The 19,836-nt window shown below is 50.5% G+C and overlaps 1 protein-coding gene across 5 annotated transcripts in view; it reads left to right on the forward strand.

Annotated features, from left to right (window-relative positions):
• Window positions 1–19,836, forward strand: part of SIRT5 (sirtuin 5) — a 77,010-nt gene that overhangs the window by 48,797 nt on the left and 8,377 nt on the right. For all 5 annotated transcript variants that reach the window (XM_045298677.1, XM_045298675.1, XM_045298676.1 and 2 more), the window contains exons 2-8: window positions 1,612–1,749; window positions 10,064–10,197; window positions 12,887–13,112; window positions 14,487–14,574; window positions 16,765–16,818; window positions 18,085–18,208; window positions 19,339–19,454. In XM_045298677.1, the coding sequence (XP_045154612.1) occupies window positions 1,647–1,749; window positions 10,064–10,197; window positions 12,887–13,112; window positions 14,487–14,574; window positions 16,765–16,818; window positions 18,085–18,208; window positions 19,339–19,454 (845 nt within the window). In that variant the 5' untranslated portion in view covers window positions 1,612–1,646. The remainder of the gene's footprint in view (window positions 1–1,611; window positions 1,750–10,063; window positions 10,198–12,886; window positions 13,113–14,486; window positions 14,575–16,764; window positions 16,819–18,084; window positions 18,209–19,338; window positions 19,455–19,836) is intronic.

Below are 19,836 nucleotides of genomic sequence, written 5' to 3' on the forward strand. Positions count from 1 at the left end.
TTCCCCGGTTCTCCCTCACCTTTCCTCCACCCTCCTGCCATTAATTTCTTTATAATTAGTAACAAATGCAAAAGAGAATGAAGATTCACCTTCATTTCATAGCTATCCAAAAGATATTTGGCATGGAATTTTAAGTTCTTACAGGCCTACCTTCAGGTCTGAAAATGAATTATGAGAGGTTATTCAGAGTTATCTAGAATTATTTTACAGCAGGTAGAAATGTTTTAAAGCATTTAAACCCTATAGAAGAAAAAAAGCATTTTCTGGGTTAAATTGGTAAGCCGGGCCAAATCGCTTATTGTTAGTACCAGCTACCAATCCTCCGTCTTTCCTTGTGGAAACCCTGCCCCATCCTGTGCCTTCCTCGCCGCTGCTGCCGTGTTTGATCCCACTGTTACAGACCTCTGTCAGTTCCACCACTGAGGGGCTACTCTTTGTGGCTGGCCCTCCACCAGGCAGGATGACCTGCTCTGGGGACTGGTCCCTCCTGATACCATGTCCAAAGGCTTTGAGACGGAGTCACCACCCTCATTTCCAAGGAGCATTCTGGGTGTACTGTTTGTTCTTCTGGCAATCCGTGGTCTAGATAGTGTTCTTGGCCAGCACTGCGATTCAAAGGCGCCCTTTCTTCTCCACTCGCCCATCATCACTGCCCAGCTTCCACGTGAATATGAAATCATTGAAAACACCGTAACTTGGCCAGGCCCACGTGAGTCCTCAAAGTGAAGTCTATGCTCTTGAACAGTTAAAAAAACGTCCTTTGCAGCAGAGTTGCCCAGTGCAGCACATCCTGGCATTTCTTGACTGCTGCCAGGATGCTGGTTATGATCCAAGTAAGATGAAACCCTTAATAACTTAAATCCTCCCTCCGTCTAGCATGATGCTGACTTTTGGTTCGGTTGTGGAAGAAAGACCCGGAGATTTGCTTTCGTAAAGATTGTGGCCGAGAAAACCCCAAACCTTATGGAGCAGTTCATGTCTTGCATAGTAGGGCTGTGGTGGGTCAGAATGGACTCGATGGGTCTGATTCGATGGTGCTCCCTATCCTTACTTTCCCCCAGATACCATTTACCCAGTTCCCCCTAGTGTTCACATGTTTCCCACTAAACTACCGTGATCTTAGCTCAAGATGTTTGTGTGAATATAGTACCAGTAACTGATCCACCTTGCTGGGGTGCTGAACGGGTTTCAGTGGTGCTTGCAGACTCAGATGGGCCAGGAAGAAAGGCCTGGGGTTCGACGTCTGACAGCCATAGGCATCACAAGAGTCCGACTGACGGTGGTGGCGGTGGCTCAGGGATCCGGCAGCAATCTTCTGTTCCATTGAGACTGGCGTCGCCATGGGTCAGGCCAACTGGAAGGTAGCTGACAACAGTTGATTGCCCTCCGGGTCCCTGCTGCTGCTGCTGCTGCTGCAGGCTTGGGAACCCCACTGGGAGCCGCTGCTCCAGGGCTTCCCTCTCAGAAGCCCGAGGGCACGTTCGAACACAGACTGAAAGCAGTTGGTTGCTCCAGATCTCTGTACAGACATTACCGCTACTACCTTTTTAAATGTTTGTAGAAATATAAATACTTTCTGATTGTTTCTATTTGTGTTTCTATTTTTGTAAGTCCCTTTCAACACTCTGTAGCCCCAAGAGAGCCAGATGCGTCCTCTCCAGATTATTCCCGGAAGACTGATTTCTCAGCTGTATTGCCGACTGCAGGCACCAGCCAAATTCTGCCCACCCATGGCTCGTCCAAGTTCAAGTAAGTTGCTCTTGGGCTGTGGTCTCCTCTTCTGTAGAACTGGAAGTATCTGAAGGGTCTAACCCTTTGAGCAGAGGGCCTACGTTGAGGCAGCTGCCAGGCAGGGTGTTTTAAATTTTTAAAATTTTATCTTAGTAGTTTGCTGATTTCATCTAATCCAGGCAGTCCCTGGATTCTGAAGGGTTCTGTTCCAGCAATTTTGTCTTGAGGTGGATCCTGACGTCAGTGGAATACCTCCTTTCACACAAACAACTGGGGCTTCTTAAGGTCTAGAATGCTCAGTGAGATCCCTGGATCGGCCTGGTCAGCATTGAAGCTGGCCCCAGTGTGGTCACAAGAGAGTCATTAGGCACATGTGCGGTTCAGTTGTCTTAAGATGTCAGAGTGGAATTGCTATTCAACCCCGGCCCACATTTCATGGTGGGCCAGGCCATACCCCGCCATGTGGCAGTGTGCTGAACAGGAAGTCATAAAATCAACATCTGCTAGCCAGCGTCTGAGAATAAGGTGACCAGATTTTAACATTGGTAAAGCGTGACAAAAGCGGGACACCACTGATCAAACTCATATCCTGGCGAAATAGCCACACGGCAGCCGGAAACCGTCTACCCTAGCTTGTCGTGCATTCTTTCCAAAAATCGGGACTTTTTAAAAATGCTGCAGGATGCGGGGGAAAAATTGTTAAAAATCGGGACTGTCCCTCCAGAAGCGGTACGTCTGGTCACCTTAGAATAATACCATCAGCAGAGTGCACACTGCAACGTTGTATGTTGTACATATTACTCATGATAAGATCACACACACACACACACACACACACACACACACACACACAAGAACCCCAAAATGGTCAGTTGGAAGTGTGGCTCATGATAACTTAAATACAGAGTAAGTGGGGAAATATCCGAACAATACCTTATTCTTATGGATAAGTGAATTTAGACAGTCTGTAACTTGTGCTAGAATGTATGTGTGGTGGAGTGAAGTTTCTTAATATGGCTTTTCTACCCAAGTCTCTGTAACTGCCCCCAAGTGGTGGGGTGGAATATGCAAACAGGGCATGTGTGCCGCTAACAGAGGGGCGTGGTCAGTTTTCTTACCACCCCAACCTCCCCACCCTGCTATAAGGATGAGCCATCTCTGAAGCAGGAGAGAGAAAGAAAGCCCAGGACCCTCAGAAGAGCACCTTCCAGATCTGTCTGGATTGGTGGAGGCTGAGACCTGGGACACCAAAGGCCATGCTTGGAGACCAGGGAACAGAACAAGAGAAGCAGCACGGAGGCCCTGGGACTGTGAGACAGAGCGACAGGCAGGCTCCCCGCCCCATAGAGGCAGGAGCCCAGGGATCAGGAGACTGAGAGGCCGAGGACCAGAGAGCCACTTGGATGGGCTGAGGAGAGGTGTTGCTCTGGACGAATGACTGTAGCCTTACTGTCTGCTGCTCCTGACTTGTCACCGGTGACCTATTGACTTCCCTAAGAACCCCTTATAATAGTGAGTATCATCTGTGAGTTATGAGTGACCGTTGCAGCAAATTATTGAACCCAGCGTAGAAGGAGAGTGCTGGCAGAAGAATGGCTGGTGTCCGAGTGAGTGAAGAGGGATGGAGTGGTGGGGGCATGGCTGACACCGACCGCTTGGCAATAGGGAGGCCAGAGGAGGTCCGATATGGTCCCCACTGGTCATCTCTTGCCATGTGCATTTATTTATCACACATGATTTTTTACTGTAAACTCCTTAAGTCTCTTTATTCAAGGAAAGCTGGCGACTGTCCTACAAAGCAATGAATCCCAAACCCACTGTCCTCAAGCCCATCTGACCCACAGTGACCTGGTGTAGCGTGCCTGAAGCTGTAACTCTTTAAGGAGCTCATAGCCCCTGCTCTCTTCCAAGGACGAGGAGTGCAAGGCTTCCCTGACAGTGTCCCTGGGCCCCACAGGGCAGTCCTGCTCTCGCTACCCTGGAATTGATGCTGCCTCGTAGCAGCCCTGTAGGACAGGACAGAACTGGCCCTGTGGGTTTCGGGACTGTAACTCTTTATGGGAGTCAAAAGTCCCATTTTTCTGCTACAGAGTGTCTGGAGGTTTCGAACTGACCTTGCTCGATGTATAAGCACTACATCACCAGGGCTCCAGCCACAGGGCAATGGAGACCTACACTTTCTACTGGACAGACGTAGTTTGTCTACTAACTAGAGTCTACAAATGTCCATGTCTGTCCCTTACTCAACAGTGCACACATTCTAACAAAGGTCTAGAATTAAATGATTCAGAGTTGGACCGTTCAGCAGGGCTTCATTGAAAGCAGATACAGAGCGCTTTTTTATTTATTTTCAGCTTTTGGACAATTTCCCCAGGAATCGGTTCAGCCCTAGTCACATGCAACACCCCCATCCCCACCTCTCCACCCCCATACATTTTATCTAACCCGGGGAAAGAAACCCCTGGGTGATACCAAGGGTTATGGAGCTCAGCCACTAACAGGAAAGTAGAGGTTCAAGTCCACCCTGAGGTGTTTGTTGCCGAAGAAAGACCTGACAATCAACTTCCAAAAGAGTCGGACCTAAAAACCCTGCGGCGTACAATGCTACTCCATCGCACACAGGGCCATCCTGAACAGAACCAATTAATGCTGACTATTTGATTTTTAGGAAGTGAATAGACCTTTGTGATCCAAGTGAGCTTTTATAAAGGACAGAAGAAGTTTCAGGTTTTACCCAGGCACCCTCAGTGCACTTCACCCCCACACATGGAAACCTAAGGCCAGAGAAAACTCCGGCATGGCCAAGGAGCAGCTGGAAAAGAGGGCCGTGGGCTTCGGATTCTGACTTTTTCAGGGCCCTCTGCTGGAAGACGTGCTCAAAGGCACTGGTTGACCCATTGGCTGAATTAAGCTCACCTGACTTAGATTGGGCCCCTCCAAGTGTACTGTCTTTCTGTATCAAAGGCCTGAATGTGTGCATGCCCTCTAGCCTTAATCGGTTTCCAACGTCCTCTAAAGGGGAAAGGGAGGCTTTAGTATGTAGAGCAGTGGTTCCCAACCTTCCTAATGCTGCGACCCTTTAATACAGTTCCTCATGTTGTGATGACCCCCAACCATAAAACTATTTTCGTTGCTTCTTCATCACTGTCATTTTGCTGCTGTTCTGAATCAGGCAACCCCTGTGAAAGGGTCGTTCAACCCCCAAAGGGTTTTAGACCCACAGGTTGAGAACCGCTGATATAGAGGGACAATAGCTACCTAACAGACCCAAAGCTAAAAACGCAAACCCACTGCCATTGAGTCAACCAACCCGCAGTACAGAGGAGAACTACCCCTCTGCATTTCTGAGACTTAAAACAAAAATCTTTCTGAGGGCAGATGGCTTCATCTTTCCCCTGAGGAACAATGGTGGGTTTGAACTGCTGGCCTTGTGGTTAGCAGCCCAGCGCATAACCCACTGTGCCTCAGAGTGCCCTCCCCGCCACTAGTTACCCAGTCCCCCTGTTCAGAACGGAGCAGGACAGGCTGGGGGAGGGTGGAGGCGTCAAGAAGAAGGTAAAGCCCAGCAAGTTGGCAACCACAAAATAGGCTGGTGTGTTTTCCTCCAGAAGTTGAGAAATGTCTTCCTAAAAGATTTCACACCACATCAGTATCATGGTATGCTAGATCCAGTTTTCCCAACACCAAATTGAGGCTGTCTCTTGTTCCTAGGAATGTTTGAAATGGTAGCTTGGGGTAGAAAAGGCTTCCAAGACAGGGGAAAGTGTAATGGGAGAATGTGAAATCCTTTACGGATGTTTATAGGGTTTGAGTCCAGGCTTTCTATAAATATACCCTTTTAAAAGCAGCGGTACATGTTCTTATTAAACATCCAGTTCTATAAACTGGAATCCTCCCCTCTTCAGTTTCCCGGTGGTTGCCATGGGGCTCCAGGTGGTTCCCTCTGATAAAGATGGGAGTTAGGCACTGTTTTACATGGTTGGCATGGTGGTTGGTATTAAGTTTGCAGCAAAGATTAACCGAAGCCAGGCCAGAGAGAAGAACACGAGAAGTTTATTCTGAGCTTCCCAGGAGGGATTCACAGACTCCAGCAGGGAGTCTGAGAATCTGAGCTGCCAGGGCGGGAGAGGCAGAGACGGGAGCCCTGAACTCCCGGACTAACTCCAAGGGTCCCCATTGGGGGGGTGGGGGGGCGGGGAAGTCCTGCTTCTCTGTAGTGGAGAGCCGGGTTTTAGCTGGTCAGGGGGAGGGTAAGGCAATAAAGGGGGTGGGCAGATACCCCAGGTGGGCAACTAAAGAGGAAGGGGAGAGGATTCTCAGCTTTGGGGGCTCTAAATGGGTCTCTGTCCACACAAATTCTCAGGCAGGGTGGTTCTTTGATCAGTTCGGTTTGGCGCCAAGGCACATGGCTCATTGATTTGTGGCCCCCTGGTCCGATCAGGGCTGGCAGGCATTCCTCCTCTGACCGGTGCCTGACCCAGCATTACAGTTGGGTTTGCCATAGAAAAGAGAGCAGGGTATCTGAGCTCTCTGTCTTTCAGCCTTGTGATGCTGAAAATGGGGTCCCAGAGGTCTCTTGGGACGTAGGAGAGAGGGAGCTTTGTTTTGAGAGTCTGCCTTTGCTCCTTGTTCCATGTTACCAGTGGTCCATCCTTGGACAGGAAGGAAGGGGGGATGGCAAGGGACCAAGCCTTCACCGAGATGTTCCATCAGGGCCCAACCTGGTGTGCCGCCCTGGATGACCAGGGATGAGGAATGGGTGTGTGAATGGTGTGGTCGCAGCAACTGACCTCTGACTCACAAGCAGGGAGGAGAATCAAACTCAACGTCAGCCCAGGGCTGAATCCCATGAGGCAGGGCTAACACATGCCTGCGCGCACACTAGCCTTCTTCACCCATACTGACACCAGCATCCCTTCCCAAGGCACTCTACTTCTCTGCTGGGTTTTAAAATGCACTGCAGTGTAAGTACAGAACTCACAGACAGCACTCAAGATTGTGGAGTTTATTAGGGAAATTAACAGGTTACAAGTCAGGGTTAGAAATGCTCAGGAGACAGTTCTTTCCCCCCCCGCCCCCCCGTTATTCATTTGTTTTATTCAGTCAGTATTCAGTAAGGAGCCTTGATGATGTCGTGGTTACACACAGGGCTATGATCCGCAAGGTCAGTGGTTTGGAGCCACGAGGCTCCCATGGAAAGTTACAATCTTAGTAACCCACAGGGGCAGTTCTACCCTGAGTTGGCATGGACTAGATAGCAGTGAGTTTTTTTTTAATTTGGTAATGTATAGGCAATGAACTATAGGAGGTTACAAAAGAAGTTATCTTTTTAAAATTTTTCTTGCATATTTATATATTTTCCCCATAGACCTCCAATATAGCAACTAAAAGCTTCCATTGTTTCCCTTTATTTTTATTTTTTAACCTTTTTTTAGGGGCTCATACAACTCTTTTGGTCAAAAGCACCTCTTCTCAGCCATGCAGGAGGGATACCTTTCTAGTCCTCAGCCTTTCAACCATGTGGCCTCTTGGCCTCTGCCCTGCTTGAGCGAGTGTTACTTGGCTCTTTTGATATCACCGATAAATGCCCAAAGGGCGTGCCACTCTACTGGCAGCTTCAGCCGGAAGGCACTCAGCTGGAGCGCTGTGAGTCAGCAAACCTAGTTCCCCTGATCGAGTGCCCGGAGGCGCCTACTCCGCAAGTGAGCCTCCTGTCCGAAGGCTTTGCTCCCTCCACTGCCTGGGGAAGCCCACCCACTACGGTGTCTCATGCTGTGGCTCTTGGCTCTGCTGCCTCTGTGTGTGCTTCTGGTCTCACGTCTCCCGGATCAAGGAGGTTTAGCACTCACTCAAGAACCTCAGGGCTCAGAGGACACACTTCTTTCTTGATGGCAGCGAGGCCCACCCATTCCTGTTTCTTGGCTGGCTCATTTTAAACCCACTGGGAAGACAAAATTGTCGAATCCCTACTTTAGACTCTCAGACGCCTTACAGGCATGGCCCCACCCAGGCACTCAGTGGGCATTACACAGACAGTGACTGGAAGAGGCAGAGTAGTCGTCCACTGCACCCGGGTGCACCGACATGGGAGGAGCCAGTGAGATCTGCCTGCCCAGCAAGGAATGCCCAATCTGGCCACGTCCCTTTCAATAACCAATCAGTGGTCTCTGAGCCGGCATTCTACTAGCTGCCTCCCTTCCCAGTACCTCTCCCCTGCACCCGAATGTCACCAGGTCCATCTCTCAGAGTGGCTCACTCCGTTCCAGGAGTCCACTGATGACCATTTCTTCAAGGCGGGAGACCAGTCCCTTTAGGAGTTCACTTCCTGTCTCAGTTACCTAGTGCCGTCCTCACAACTAAATGCCAGTTTACTGTCTGACGGTTGTGGAAGCAAGAAGTCCCAATCTTGGGACGAGCTCCAAGGAGGAGACTGCCCTGTGGGTGTTACTTAACTCATAGACCGGTCCATGAGTGGCTCGTCCCCTGCACATGCCTTAGTGTGTCATTCAAAAGGAAGTAGGTTTAGGACCCATTCTACTCGGGAGTGGCCTCATTAACATATTTCCAAGCAATGCCAGCTTTTAGGGGTTAGCACTTCCATATAGCTTTGTTTTTGTTGTTGTTTTTAAATAATGACTTTATTGCTTTTTTGGTACCTAAGTAACATATTAATCATAGGAGAATCAGAAACTAGTGAGTAGCAGTAGTTGAAAGATATTGTCTGCAATCCACCCTTTAGTAATATTGTTGTTGCTAGGTGCTGACCCATAGGGACCCTCTGCACAACAGAGTGAAACACCGCACGGTCCCGCACCACCCTCACAATGCTTCCTATGCTGAGCCCATTCTTGCAGCCACCGTGTCAGTCCGTCTCCTGGAGGGCCTGCCTCTCTCTCTCTGCTCCTCTACTGCACCAAGCACGATGGGGTCCTGACATGTCCAAAGTACGTGAGACGAAGTCTTGCCATCCTTGCTTCTAAGTAGCACTCTGGCCGGGCTTCTTCCAAGAGAGACCTGCCTGTCCGTGTAGCTGTCCACAGTCCTTTCAGTGTTCTTCTCCAGCACCTCAGTGCAAATGCAGCCGCCCTTCTGCAGTCTGTCTTCGTCAGTGCCCACCTTTCTCGTGCTTCTGAGGCCATTGACAGTACCATGGCCTGGGGCAGGCACGCCTGAGTCCTCAAAGTAATATCCTGGCTTTTCAATACTCTGCACAGGTCTTGTGCAGATTTACCCAATGCAATGCGTCTTACACTTCAGTAATCATCATATGCATATGTATATATGCACACCCACGCAAAAGAGTTTATATATTGTATATACACATAAAAGTAGATCATATGCCATATTGAATTTAGGCCCTGCTCTATTCATCACCTTTTTTTTGGGGTGGTCTGGACAGGGGGATGTGGGCTGGAGGCTGGTGGGGGTGAGGTGTTGTCAGGGACACAATTCAATCCACAGCCCTTCCGCTTTGTGCTGAACTCTCTGGAATGAGTCTTCGAAGCTGTGATGTGAGATCAAAGTGCAGTGAGGTCGAGTAGGGTGGACCCCAATCAGGGACAGACACAAAGACACCCACGGAGGGGAGGTGGCCCTGGGAAGACAGAGGCCGAGGTCAGCGTGATCTATCAGCAAGGACACAAAGCTCCCCGGCCGTCACCTGAGGCCGGGAGAGAGACATGCAGAGAAGGCCGCCCCTCACAGCTCCCCGAGGAGCCCACACACAGACACGCTGAGCTGTGCCCCAGGCCTCCAGAACCATGGGGGGCTGCAGACCCTCCCTTCTCTTCATCACTGCCCTACACAGGGAGGGGAGGCGGCAGCTTAGAGAGCTTCAGAGAAGAAGCACCGATTGGTTGCAGTCATACAGAAGGGCTGGGGAGTGGGGGTGGGGGGTGGACTGCATTTGAACCAAATTCTGTAGGCGCGAAGCCCCCACTGTTTCCCCTAAGATGCTGCCCGCCTCATGAGAAGACGTCCTCATGCGATGGGGATGGTGTTCATTCCGAGCCCTGCTGATACAGTGGGTTACACCCTGCGCTGGTAACCACAGTCGGCAGTTCGAAACGACCAGCCGCTCCATGGAAGACAGAGGAGGCTTTCTAATCCCCGCCCTGCCCCCCCCACCACCACCAAGAGTGACCACCCAGGCAACCCACAGAGGCAGTCCTACCCTGTGCTCTGGGCCTTGCTGAGTCAGCGCTGCTTCGAAAGCAGTGCGTCAGCCCGGGTCGCTTGGCACGAGGTTAAGTTTCAAACCATAGAAAGCCAGCATGGAATAGGAATTCCCAAGTGCCCTATCACACCATAAAGATTCTTATCCTTTGTTTAGATATGGCAGATTTCCGGAAGATTTTTGCAAAAGCAAAGCATATAGTCATCCTGACAGGGGCGGGTGTTAGTGCGGAGAGTGGAGTCCCGACCTTCAGAGGACCCGGAGGCTACTGGCGAAAATGGCAAGCTCAGGTGAGCAGTGTTTCCAGGTGGGATCACAGAGCTTGACCTTGAGTCTGTGTCCATGCCTGCAACCTGGGGGTGGGGGTGGCTTGAAATGCAGTCTGCCCCTTTGTCCTGTTCACTGCGGCACAGGACAAGTCCGCCCTGGCTGGGACAGGGCAGCCCAGCCAGCGGGCTCCCCTTCCTCTCCAGGCTGGGGGCTCACCTGTATTCACCCGAGAGTGAGGTTTCTTCTCGCCATTGCACCCGAGAGGCAGCATCATTCATTCCTGTTTCTAAAGATAATTGAGATGGAGTATTACCCATTTGAAAATATTCATCTTTTCAGGTTAAAACTGTAAAGTCGAATTGTCAAAGGCTCAGAGCTTAATGTTCATAATGTTCAAATTCCAGGTGGGGGTGGATCTTTTTATTTTAATCCCATTTTTATGGAGATCAGTAGGTAGATAGCTGTTGTGCCAATGTTAGGTGTATGTCACTGAGCTTTGACAAATGTCTACCGTTGTATCACCACCCCCACACTCTTAATAGAGACTATTTCTGTCCCTCCAGAATAATCCCTTGTGGCCTGCTCTCTTTGTCAACCACTGGAGTTTCAGAGGACAGAGACGTGGGTCTGCTCGGCCCCAGCTCCCTGAATAGTCTGGCACATCCTAGTGCTTAATAGGTTTGCATTGCCTGGAAGATTACTTCAATACATGCCTTCCAATTTAGTGGGCAATTTAGTATTGAGGGAAGAGTTTGTGAAACTGTTCCTCGCTTGAGGTCTCAAGCTAGTAGTAATTGTTGAGCATGACCTGCGCTCCAGGTCAGGCCTGTGGACGCAGATGTTCAGAGGGAAGGAGCGAGAGGAGCAGAGGGCCATTAGGATACCGCCACAAAGAGGGGCCAGCACAGAGTGGGCCCGATTAAGAGGCAGCCACTGGGCTGAGGTAGAAGGGAGGGTGTGGAGGGAGAGCCCTGTAGAAGAAACCGGGATGGGGGGCACTCAGAGTTTGTGGGGAGGCAAAGAAGCCAAGGGAATGTGTTTGACTCCAGCCACTTTCCAGGGACACAAGCCAGTGTGCACGTGCACGCAGGAGCATTCTCAGTGAGGAGGGCTGGGGTGAAGGAGCCACAGTGTGGACTATCCGTGCCCCCAGCAAAGGATGGCATCATCCATCACCCACTGGGAGGGGGAAGAGGGGCCTGTGACATAAAACCCAGGACATCCAAGCTCACTGAGGGAACGCACATTTGACCGAGAAGCAGGATGTTTCTTCAAGACGGTTCTCTCAAGGTAGAATTGCTCACAACTTGGCAGGGTTTGATAGAAGTACACATGCCTCTGTGACACCCCTGCCCAATGGAGAGAGAGAACATTCTGGGCACCGCTGAGCTTCCCTCGCTCTGCCCAGCCCCGGCCAGCCAGGGCTTAGCTCTGGGTTGCCCTAAGTGAGACTTCTCATGCCTACAAGGGAAGCTGTGCTTTAATATAGAGCATATTTTGTATATTCTGTTAATATAACAGTATTTTGGTTTTGTGCACGTATGTGTACCTATGTGTGTGTGTGTATCCCTAACCAAACCGGATGCCATCAAATGGAGTCCGACTCCTTTAGCACAGCACAGGCTGCCTTGCTCCTATAGCACGGCACAGGCTGCCTCGCTCCTATAGCACAGCACAGGCTGCCTCGCTCCTATAGCACGGCACAGTCTGCCTCGCTCCTATAGCACCACATAGGGTTTCCAGGCTGTAATCGGAAGGCTTTCTCACGTGGAGCAGCTGGGGGGTTCAAACTGCCAACTTTTGTGGTCGCAGCCCAGCGCTTCATTTCGGAGCCATCAAGGTCCTTATGTAGATGAGGGTCCTCGTATATACACGAGGGCTTCCACAAATTCATGGAAAATGGAATGGGATGATAATGGATTTTCCCCATAAATCACTCACCTCGCTGCCCCCTGGTCGATGCCCACACACCGTGACTCTTACCCTGGTGAGTTTCCGAGACAGTAACTCTTGACAGGGAGTGGAAAGTCCTGCCTTTCTCCGGAGGAGTGGCCGGTGGTTTTGAACGGTAACCGCGACCCACCAGGGCTCCTATCTGCTGTTATGGCTAATGAGTAAAACTGAGCTCCTAACTGTGCTCAGTTGGGCATGTTGTATTTCACACGTTCACCTCAGGGGACCTCAAATGAGATTTGCATACATTTGGGGGCTACCTAGAAAAGTGCGTTCCAGCGCCTTTCTGTATCACTTTACTGCACGTGGGAGGAGCCCTGGTGGGGAAGTGGTGCAGCGTTGGGCTGCTGTTTGCATGGTCAGCAGTTCGAAACCACCAGCAGCTTCTCAAGAGAAAGCCTGGGCTTTCTACTCCCATCCACAGTTACCTTCTCGGAAACGCACGGGGGCGGCTATGCGTCAGCACTGCCTCGGCGGCAGTGACTCTCACTCCGGGTGCATAACTTGCTGGCGGGGTCAGCGGGACAGGTTCTGTGACAATTAGCAAAGTGAGAAGTGCTCTTCCTGTGGTCCTCCAGCCCCATGCCACCCTGAGATTGGGACGCAGGTTCCAGGTCCTGCCTGCAGACACCTGCTTCACATTAAAGCTGCTGTGTGTCCCAGCGAGCACCCTCCCCACACGGCCCTTGTAGAAAACAAGGAGCTCCCCCAGTTTCCCAGAGTTCAGCCCCTTGACCCCGCTCCTCTCTCCCCCAGGACCTGGCTACTCCTCAGGCCTTTGCCCGAAACCCATCCCGGGTGTGGGAGTTCTACCACTACCGGCGGGAGGTCATGCAGAGCAAGGACCCGAACCCAGGGCACCTGGCCATCGCCCAGTGTGAGGCCCGTCTGCACGGGCAGGGCCGGAGGGTGCTGGTCATCACCCAGAACATCGACGAGCTGCACCGCAAGGCCGGCACCAAGAACCTTCTGGAAATCCATGGTGAGGGAGGGCCGGGCTTGAGCCCACGCTGGCCCCTTCTCTTCCACCCACAGGGTGCTGGTGGCATTCCGTAGTGCCCTTTGCCCCTTGGGCAGCCACCTCAGGGGACGGGAGGCCCTCGTGGCTCGCTGCCTCTCTAGTCACTTACCCTTTGCTGCATGCTCCTCATTTAGTGTGTGGTCCCACAGCCAGCCTCCTGGGCACCCCCCTGGGAGCTCACTGAAAACGCACCCCGCCCAGACCCGGGAGGCAGAACCCGCACTGCAACTAGAGGTGACGCGCATGCAGGGGACACTTGCACAGCTCTGGTCTGGCACGGTCATGTTACCCTCCCTCATTGGAGAGTTCTGTGGGGGGTACCATCTCATGAGACAACTGCCCAGTTGCGCTGAAGGGACTCAGGGTTGGGCCCCTGGCCAGCTGGACCACCGCAGGACTGGCCACAGGAAGACGTCAGCCTACTCAAGGATGCCCATTTGCTTTCCTTTGTCCCCCACCCCTCCCAAAATTAGCCATGCTTCAGCTCCCTCCTGGCGCCTTCAGGAGCGGGCAGCTCAGTGGCCGCCATGGCATCGAGCTCCCCAGGCTGATGACACCACTCCACAGAGCCTGTCTTGAATCCTCCTGGCCTCTCTTCTCTGTCCTGGGTGGCAGCTTTCCCTCCCAGCTTGTCCCCTCCCCACGTTCTGATTTAGTCTCCGGAGCATTTGCGTGTAAGGAGTCAGCAAAAGCTCACGCCCAAGGAACTATAGCAAAAGAAGAAGGGATGCTCACTGTGATGTGTGCCTCGCTGTTAACCCAAAGGCTGAAGGTTCGAGTCCACACCAAGGAGCCTTGGAACAAAGGCCTGGTAACCTGCTTCTAAAAACCACGAGCCATTCACCATCACAGCTCAGTAAATGGCGAGTGCACAGGGTGGCTACACAGTATCAAGGGATCGCTCATACAGTGTAGTCCCGTGAGCCATGGTCTTCTTTCCTCCCTGCGCAGCTGTCTAGTTATCGAGCCGCTTTTGAATTAAAGACTCACGCTTCCTTAAATCAAAGCTTGGGAATCACATCCTCAGCCTCATAGTTAGGAAATCGTGCCCTTAGCTTTCGGCGGGGTTTCCTCCACCCTGCTGCCCACTTGTTATCCACCTGAGCGTCACTCCAAGGCCACTGGCGACACATTAGTCTGTGGTTAGCGATCCCACCTGCCTCCTTCCTGTCCTGACTGCCAGCTCCTCAGTGGGATCTCCTGCTTTTATCTTCCCATGATTCCTAGGGTAAGCATGCTGCTGAAGTGGAGGTTTAAAAACCGAGGCCCATTTAGACATGGAGACCATCGCCCTTGACTGTACTGTGTCCTGGACGTGCCTAACTTGTCTTTCAGGTAGTTTGTTTAAAACTCAGTGCACCTCTTGTGGAAACGTGGCCGAGAATTACAAGAGTCCAATTTGCCCAGCTTTATCGGGAAAAGGGTACGTATGCTGCATTGCATAATACATATATGTTGTTTTTCTCCTGAAAGTTGAACACAATTGTAAAGGAATTGAAAGTGAATCCAAGATGCCTGTGAATATCTATGAGAAATAAGACTAGATACAGTATAGTCATATGCTACACCAAAAAATCTGGCAGTTACTATGTTTAAAACTAAGGATATCAAACTATCCACCGCATAATCCTGACTTTGTATTCACACACACACACACACACACACACACACACACACACACACACACACGAACACGGATAAAAGAGTAGAAGAAAATACAACAAAATGTTACCAGGGGTTATTACAAGAGGCACGATTATGGATGATTTACAAAAGCATCATTGTCATTGCAATAAAAAATTGACTTTTTAAAGTGTACAATTCAATGCCAGTAATCACACTGAGCGTGTTATGGAAGGGTGCACTGGTGGCACAGTGAGTTATACATTGGGCTACTGACTGTGAGGTCAGCAGTTCGAAATCACCAGCATCTCTGAGGAGAAAGATGAGGCTTTCTACTCCGCTAACGAGTTACAGTCTCAGAAACTCACAAGAGCAGTTCTACCCTGTTCTAAAGAATCACAATGAGTCAGAATTGACTTTGGGTCTTTTTTGTTTGTTTTTTAATGTTATACAACCATCCTCTATATCTACCGTATTTTTACACAAATAATGTTTATATCATGTTTTTTCACAAAGTGAACCCCCATAGGCATTAATTTTCTGTGAGTGCAGTGCATGGTACATGCATGATATTTATGTGGGTGTGTTATTTGCAAAGATATGGTCTTCCATCCCCTCAAATAGATACTACACAAGTAATTTTTATTTCTTTATAAATTTTTATAAAGAAATGCTTATGAATTTTATATTTCTATCAACATGTATTACATAATTAAGGAAACATTTGAGTGTAAACTCTGAATATTGAGAATAATTTTACTTAGTAATTTTTAATTGCTATAGGATTATACAAGTAATACATTAATACCATCTCATTGCTAAAGATTCAAATTAAAATAAGGACTACCAGGATCCCTGGTGGCACAGCATTGCAGTAATTAGCTACTCGCTCAAATCAGCAGTTCAAAGCCACCAGCTGCTCCACAGAAGAAAGAAGAGGCAGGCTGCTTCCCTAAAGATGACTGCTTGGAAACTCTGGGGGGGCAGTTCCACTCTGTCCCACAGGTCTCTGGGAGTCAGAGTCGATTTAGCAGCAAGTGGCCTGGGTTAGATACAAGGCAAAACCTGAAACTCCTCCTAGCACATGGCGCCCCCCCCCTCCCAACCCCCATACAGTTTTCCTCCCTTGAGGTCAAACCACAGGGCCTAGTTGTTTGGGGTCCATCCTAGGACCCTTCTACGTGACACTGCAACACACCTGTGACTGTCGTTGGTTGGCCACTTAGTGACCCTACAGGGTGGAGCAGGGCCCTCCCTGGGGTTTCCGAGGCTGCAATCTTTACCGGAGTTGACAGCCTTTTTGGGAGCCGCGGATGGTTTCAACCCATCAACCTTTTGGTTAGTAGACCAGTAACTCTGGCACTACCAGGGACCCTCTTCCTAAAGGAAACCTAAACCACAACCAAACCCACCGCCACTGATTCCAGTCAAGCCCATAGTGACCCTCTAGGGCAGAGGGGAACTGCGCCCTAGGGTTTCATTCCCACAACAGGAAGCTGCTGTGTGTGAACCGCTGACCTTGTGGTTAGGAGCCCAAGGAGTCAGTAACTACACCCCCAGGGATCCTTGTTAGGTAGCATTTATTAGGAGTCTTGAACCACATCACTAAAACACAAACAGACAAACACTGCCGCTGAGGTGCTTCCAACTCCTAATGACCCTTGAACCATACAATCAAAACCAACCCACTGCCATCATGTCGACGCCAACTCATCGCGACCCCACGGGACAGGGTTGAACTGCCCCTGGGAGTTTCCAGGCTGTACGTCTTCCTGGGAGTAGAAAGCTTCGTTTTCCTTCCACAGAGCAGTCGGTGTTTTCAAACTGCTGACCTTGCTGTGAGCAGCCCGACGTAGAACTACTGTGCCGCTACGACGCCTTGGCCCATAAACTACCAGGCAAATAGGCAGACTGATTGGGTTATTTGATTTCTTTGACCTTTGTATGTACTGATGGCATGGTTTTATTTCCTCCCTCATATTTACTGCAGTGCAGCGGAACCTGAAACCGAAGATGCCAGCATCCCAGTGGAAAAGCTGCCCCGGTGCGTAAACGCTTTGACCTCTAACTGTTGTTTCAGATGCTAGGAGCCGCCTAAAAGTGTATTTGGAGAGAGACCCATTAAGGGAAATGCACAATGGGAAAAAAACGATGAGGCTAAGGCTTGGGGGGTCTTCAGCCCAGCCAGGTAGGAGAGCTGCTTTGTGGACAAAGGGGTAATTGGGGGCCTGGAAAGTTCTGAGGCTACCCTGCTGCAGTGGTTTCCCCAGTGTGCATGTGCAGCCGGCTGGCTTCCTGGAGCTCAGTGTCCCCCCCAGTGGGATGGAGATAGTGCCCTTAATGGGGTACCAGAACAGTGTCGCAGGGCAGCAAAAACATCTTACAGGACCAAACAGGGAGGGAGAGTTCAAGCAACCTAGAAATGACGTTTATGGCTGTCTTTCAAAACCAAATATTAAAAAGGGTACACCCAATACCGTTTCACGGAGCTCCAGTTTCATGTGCTGTTGATAGGTCTTACCTGCATTAAAAAAAGGTTATACAGGCCCCAAATCCAGAAACACTCGATTAAACTCAGAGCATTTACTATGTAAAATCCATTGTAACTCAGCAAGGGGGGCTGCATATGTTAGCCGAACCCTGCTCTCAGTCCCCACCCCTTTTTATTCTTAATAAGAACTTTCATTGCTACATTCTAAAGTTTCCATCCAAAAGGGCGTTCAGGGGTCTCTAAATAAGAGGTGACTGTGACAAAAGCAGTGCTGGGGAGATGACTTTAGCAAACGCTTGTCTTGGCCAACTCAGAGCTAGGGGAGAGTGGCCGGTGACCCTTAGCAGTCAGCACTCTTGAATGGGGGCTATAGGCAGGGGCAGAGAGCGGCGAATCAGAGAGAAAACAGAGGTGGCCCATGGGCACCCGAGAGAAAGGCTGTTGGGTGTTGAGGGCCGGTCCTGATGCAGTGTCCTCCCAGCTGTGCCGGCGACGCCGTCAATGGCGAGGTGGGATGGGAACGAGAGCACCATTAGCTCGACACCTGCGAGCTTAGCTGGAAGGCCTCTGTGAATGAAGTAACTGCGAGCACCCCCACCAGTGAGACGAGCTCCACAGGGACAGTTGACAGGAGTGCTTCTAAGCAGGCAGGCTCCTGGGGGCTGGGAGGGAGTGGCCGCGGAGCAAGGGGTGTGGACGTGACTTCTCTGGACAGATGGCTCTTGGGATCACTTGGGACTATTTTCTGGGCCACCTGGCCGAGCTTCGAGCTTCGGCCTGGGAAGGCTCAGGGCCTGTTTAATGATGACCCTCTTACAGATGTGAAGAGGCAGGGTGCCGGGGCCTGCTGCGGCCCCACGTGGTGTGGTTCGGAGAAAACCTGGATCCGGCTATACTGGATCAGGTGGAACGAGAGCTCGCCCACTGTGACTTATGCCTCGTGGTAGGTCCCGCTGCCCCTAATCCGCAGGATTGGGCTGGAGTTCGTTGTGGCTCCATCCCTGCCTCCCTCTCTCCATTTTCCCTTCCTAACTTCCTTCTCCACCCTCCTCCTCACCTTCCCTGTTGATAGCCTTCTTTCACTCTGTGTCTTACATGAACTCTAAGAAATCAGATGATTGCCCTTAAAAAAACGAACCGCACAAGATCGTGTACTTTCTCCCCGGGCTTCTCACAGCCTTTTAAAAATACACAATTTTAAATAAACGGTTAGTTTTCAAAGTGCGACCTTGTTAAACTACAGATTGTAGTTAGGTGCCAACGAGTGGGTTCCAACTCCAAGCAGCACCCTGGGCAGCAGAAAGAAAAATGCCCAGTCCTGGTCACCTCCACAACCACCGTGGGGCACCCACTGCGGCCGCCCACCCCCTCTAGGGCCCTCCTCTCCCCCGGCCCTCCATGTGGCTAAGGCCGGCGTCGACTGCTCTCTCCGGAAAACATACTGTTCAGACCCGAAATGCTTCTAAGGAGCATTCTGGCTGAACTTTGTCCTCTGGCCCCCATGGTACTGTCAGTATTTTTTTTACCAGCACCCTAGTTCAAGGACATCCATCTGTTTTGGTCTTCCTTACTCCGTGTCCAACTTCCACATGGTCTGATGGGACCGACAAGCCCATGGTTTGGGTCAGCTACACCTAAGTCCTGAAAGTGGCATCCTTGCTATTTAACATCTGAGAGAGGTCTTGTGCAGCCGTAGGAGTACCAATGGACCCGGCAGCAGGATTGTGGATGGCTGGTCTATTTTTTAACTTAAAAAAATGAGCTTAGGTTATTTGTAGAACTTTTAAAAAACAGGGAGAAAAACCCATGTACCCCCACAAATATGTTTCTGAAATCCTCTCTTGGCCACTGCGTCCCTCTGCAGAACCCTTCTGCACGTTCTTCTCCGCGGTTAGCGGTGTCTCAAGGACACCTCACTTCCCCTGGTCCTCTGGCCACACCTCGGCGGCCCACCCAGCCCGGCTGCCCTCCCACCGCCCACCGCAGACCCGAGTTCATGAAAGGTGTCCTAAACAGTGTTTCTGTTCCCCCATAGGGTGGTCCTTTGCTCATTTCTGTTTGTTTGCGTGGTAGGTGGGCACTTCCTCCGTGGTTTATCCCGCCGCCATGTTTGCCCCTCAAGTGTCTGCCAGGGGAGTGCCTGTGGCCGAATTTAACATGGAAACCACCCCCGCCACAGACAGATTCAGGTACGGTGCTACGAGGGATTGAGGGGTTGGGCCCTTTGGATACGATCACCTAAACAGATTTTCTTTCTTTTTTTCTTAATATATTTTATTCCAATCCTGCAGGACATTTGGATTATTTTCGGGGTTTTTTTGGTGGGCACTTTGTTTCTGTTTTTCTAGTACAAATCATACTGTATGAACATTGTTCCACAGTTTTGAGCGTTTACATACAATTCCTAAGAGGAGACCAGCTGAGGCTATATGTGCATTTAACTTCTTCTTCTTTTTTATTTTAAATCATTTTATTGGGGACTCCTACAACTCTTATCACAATCCGTACACCCATCCATTGTGTCAAGCGCATTTGAACATTTGTTGCCACCATCATTCTCAAAACATTTGC

This window comes from Echinops telfairi, unplaced genomic scaffold, assembly GCF_000313985.2.
Source record: "Echinops telfairi isolate 266 unplaced genomic scaffold, ASM31398v2 ScPeMD7_7439;HRSCAF=8477, whole genome shotgun sequence".
Classification (NCBI taxonomy): Eukaryota; Metazoa; Chordata; class Mammalia; order Afrosoricida; family Tenrecidae; genus Echinops; species Echinops telfairi.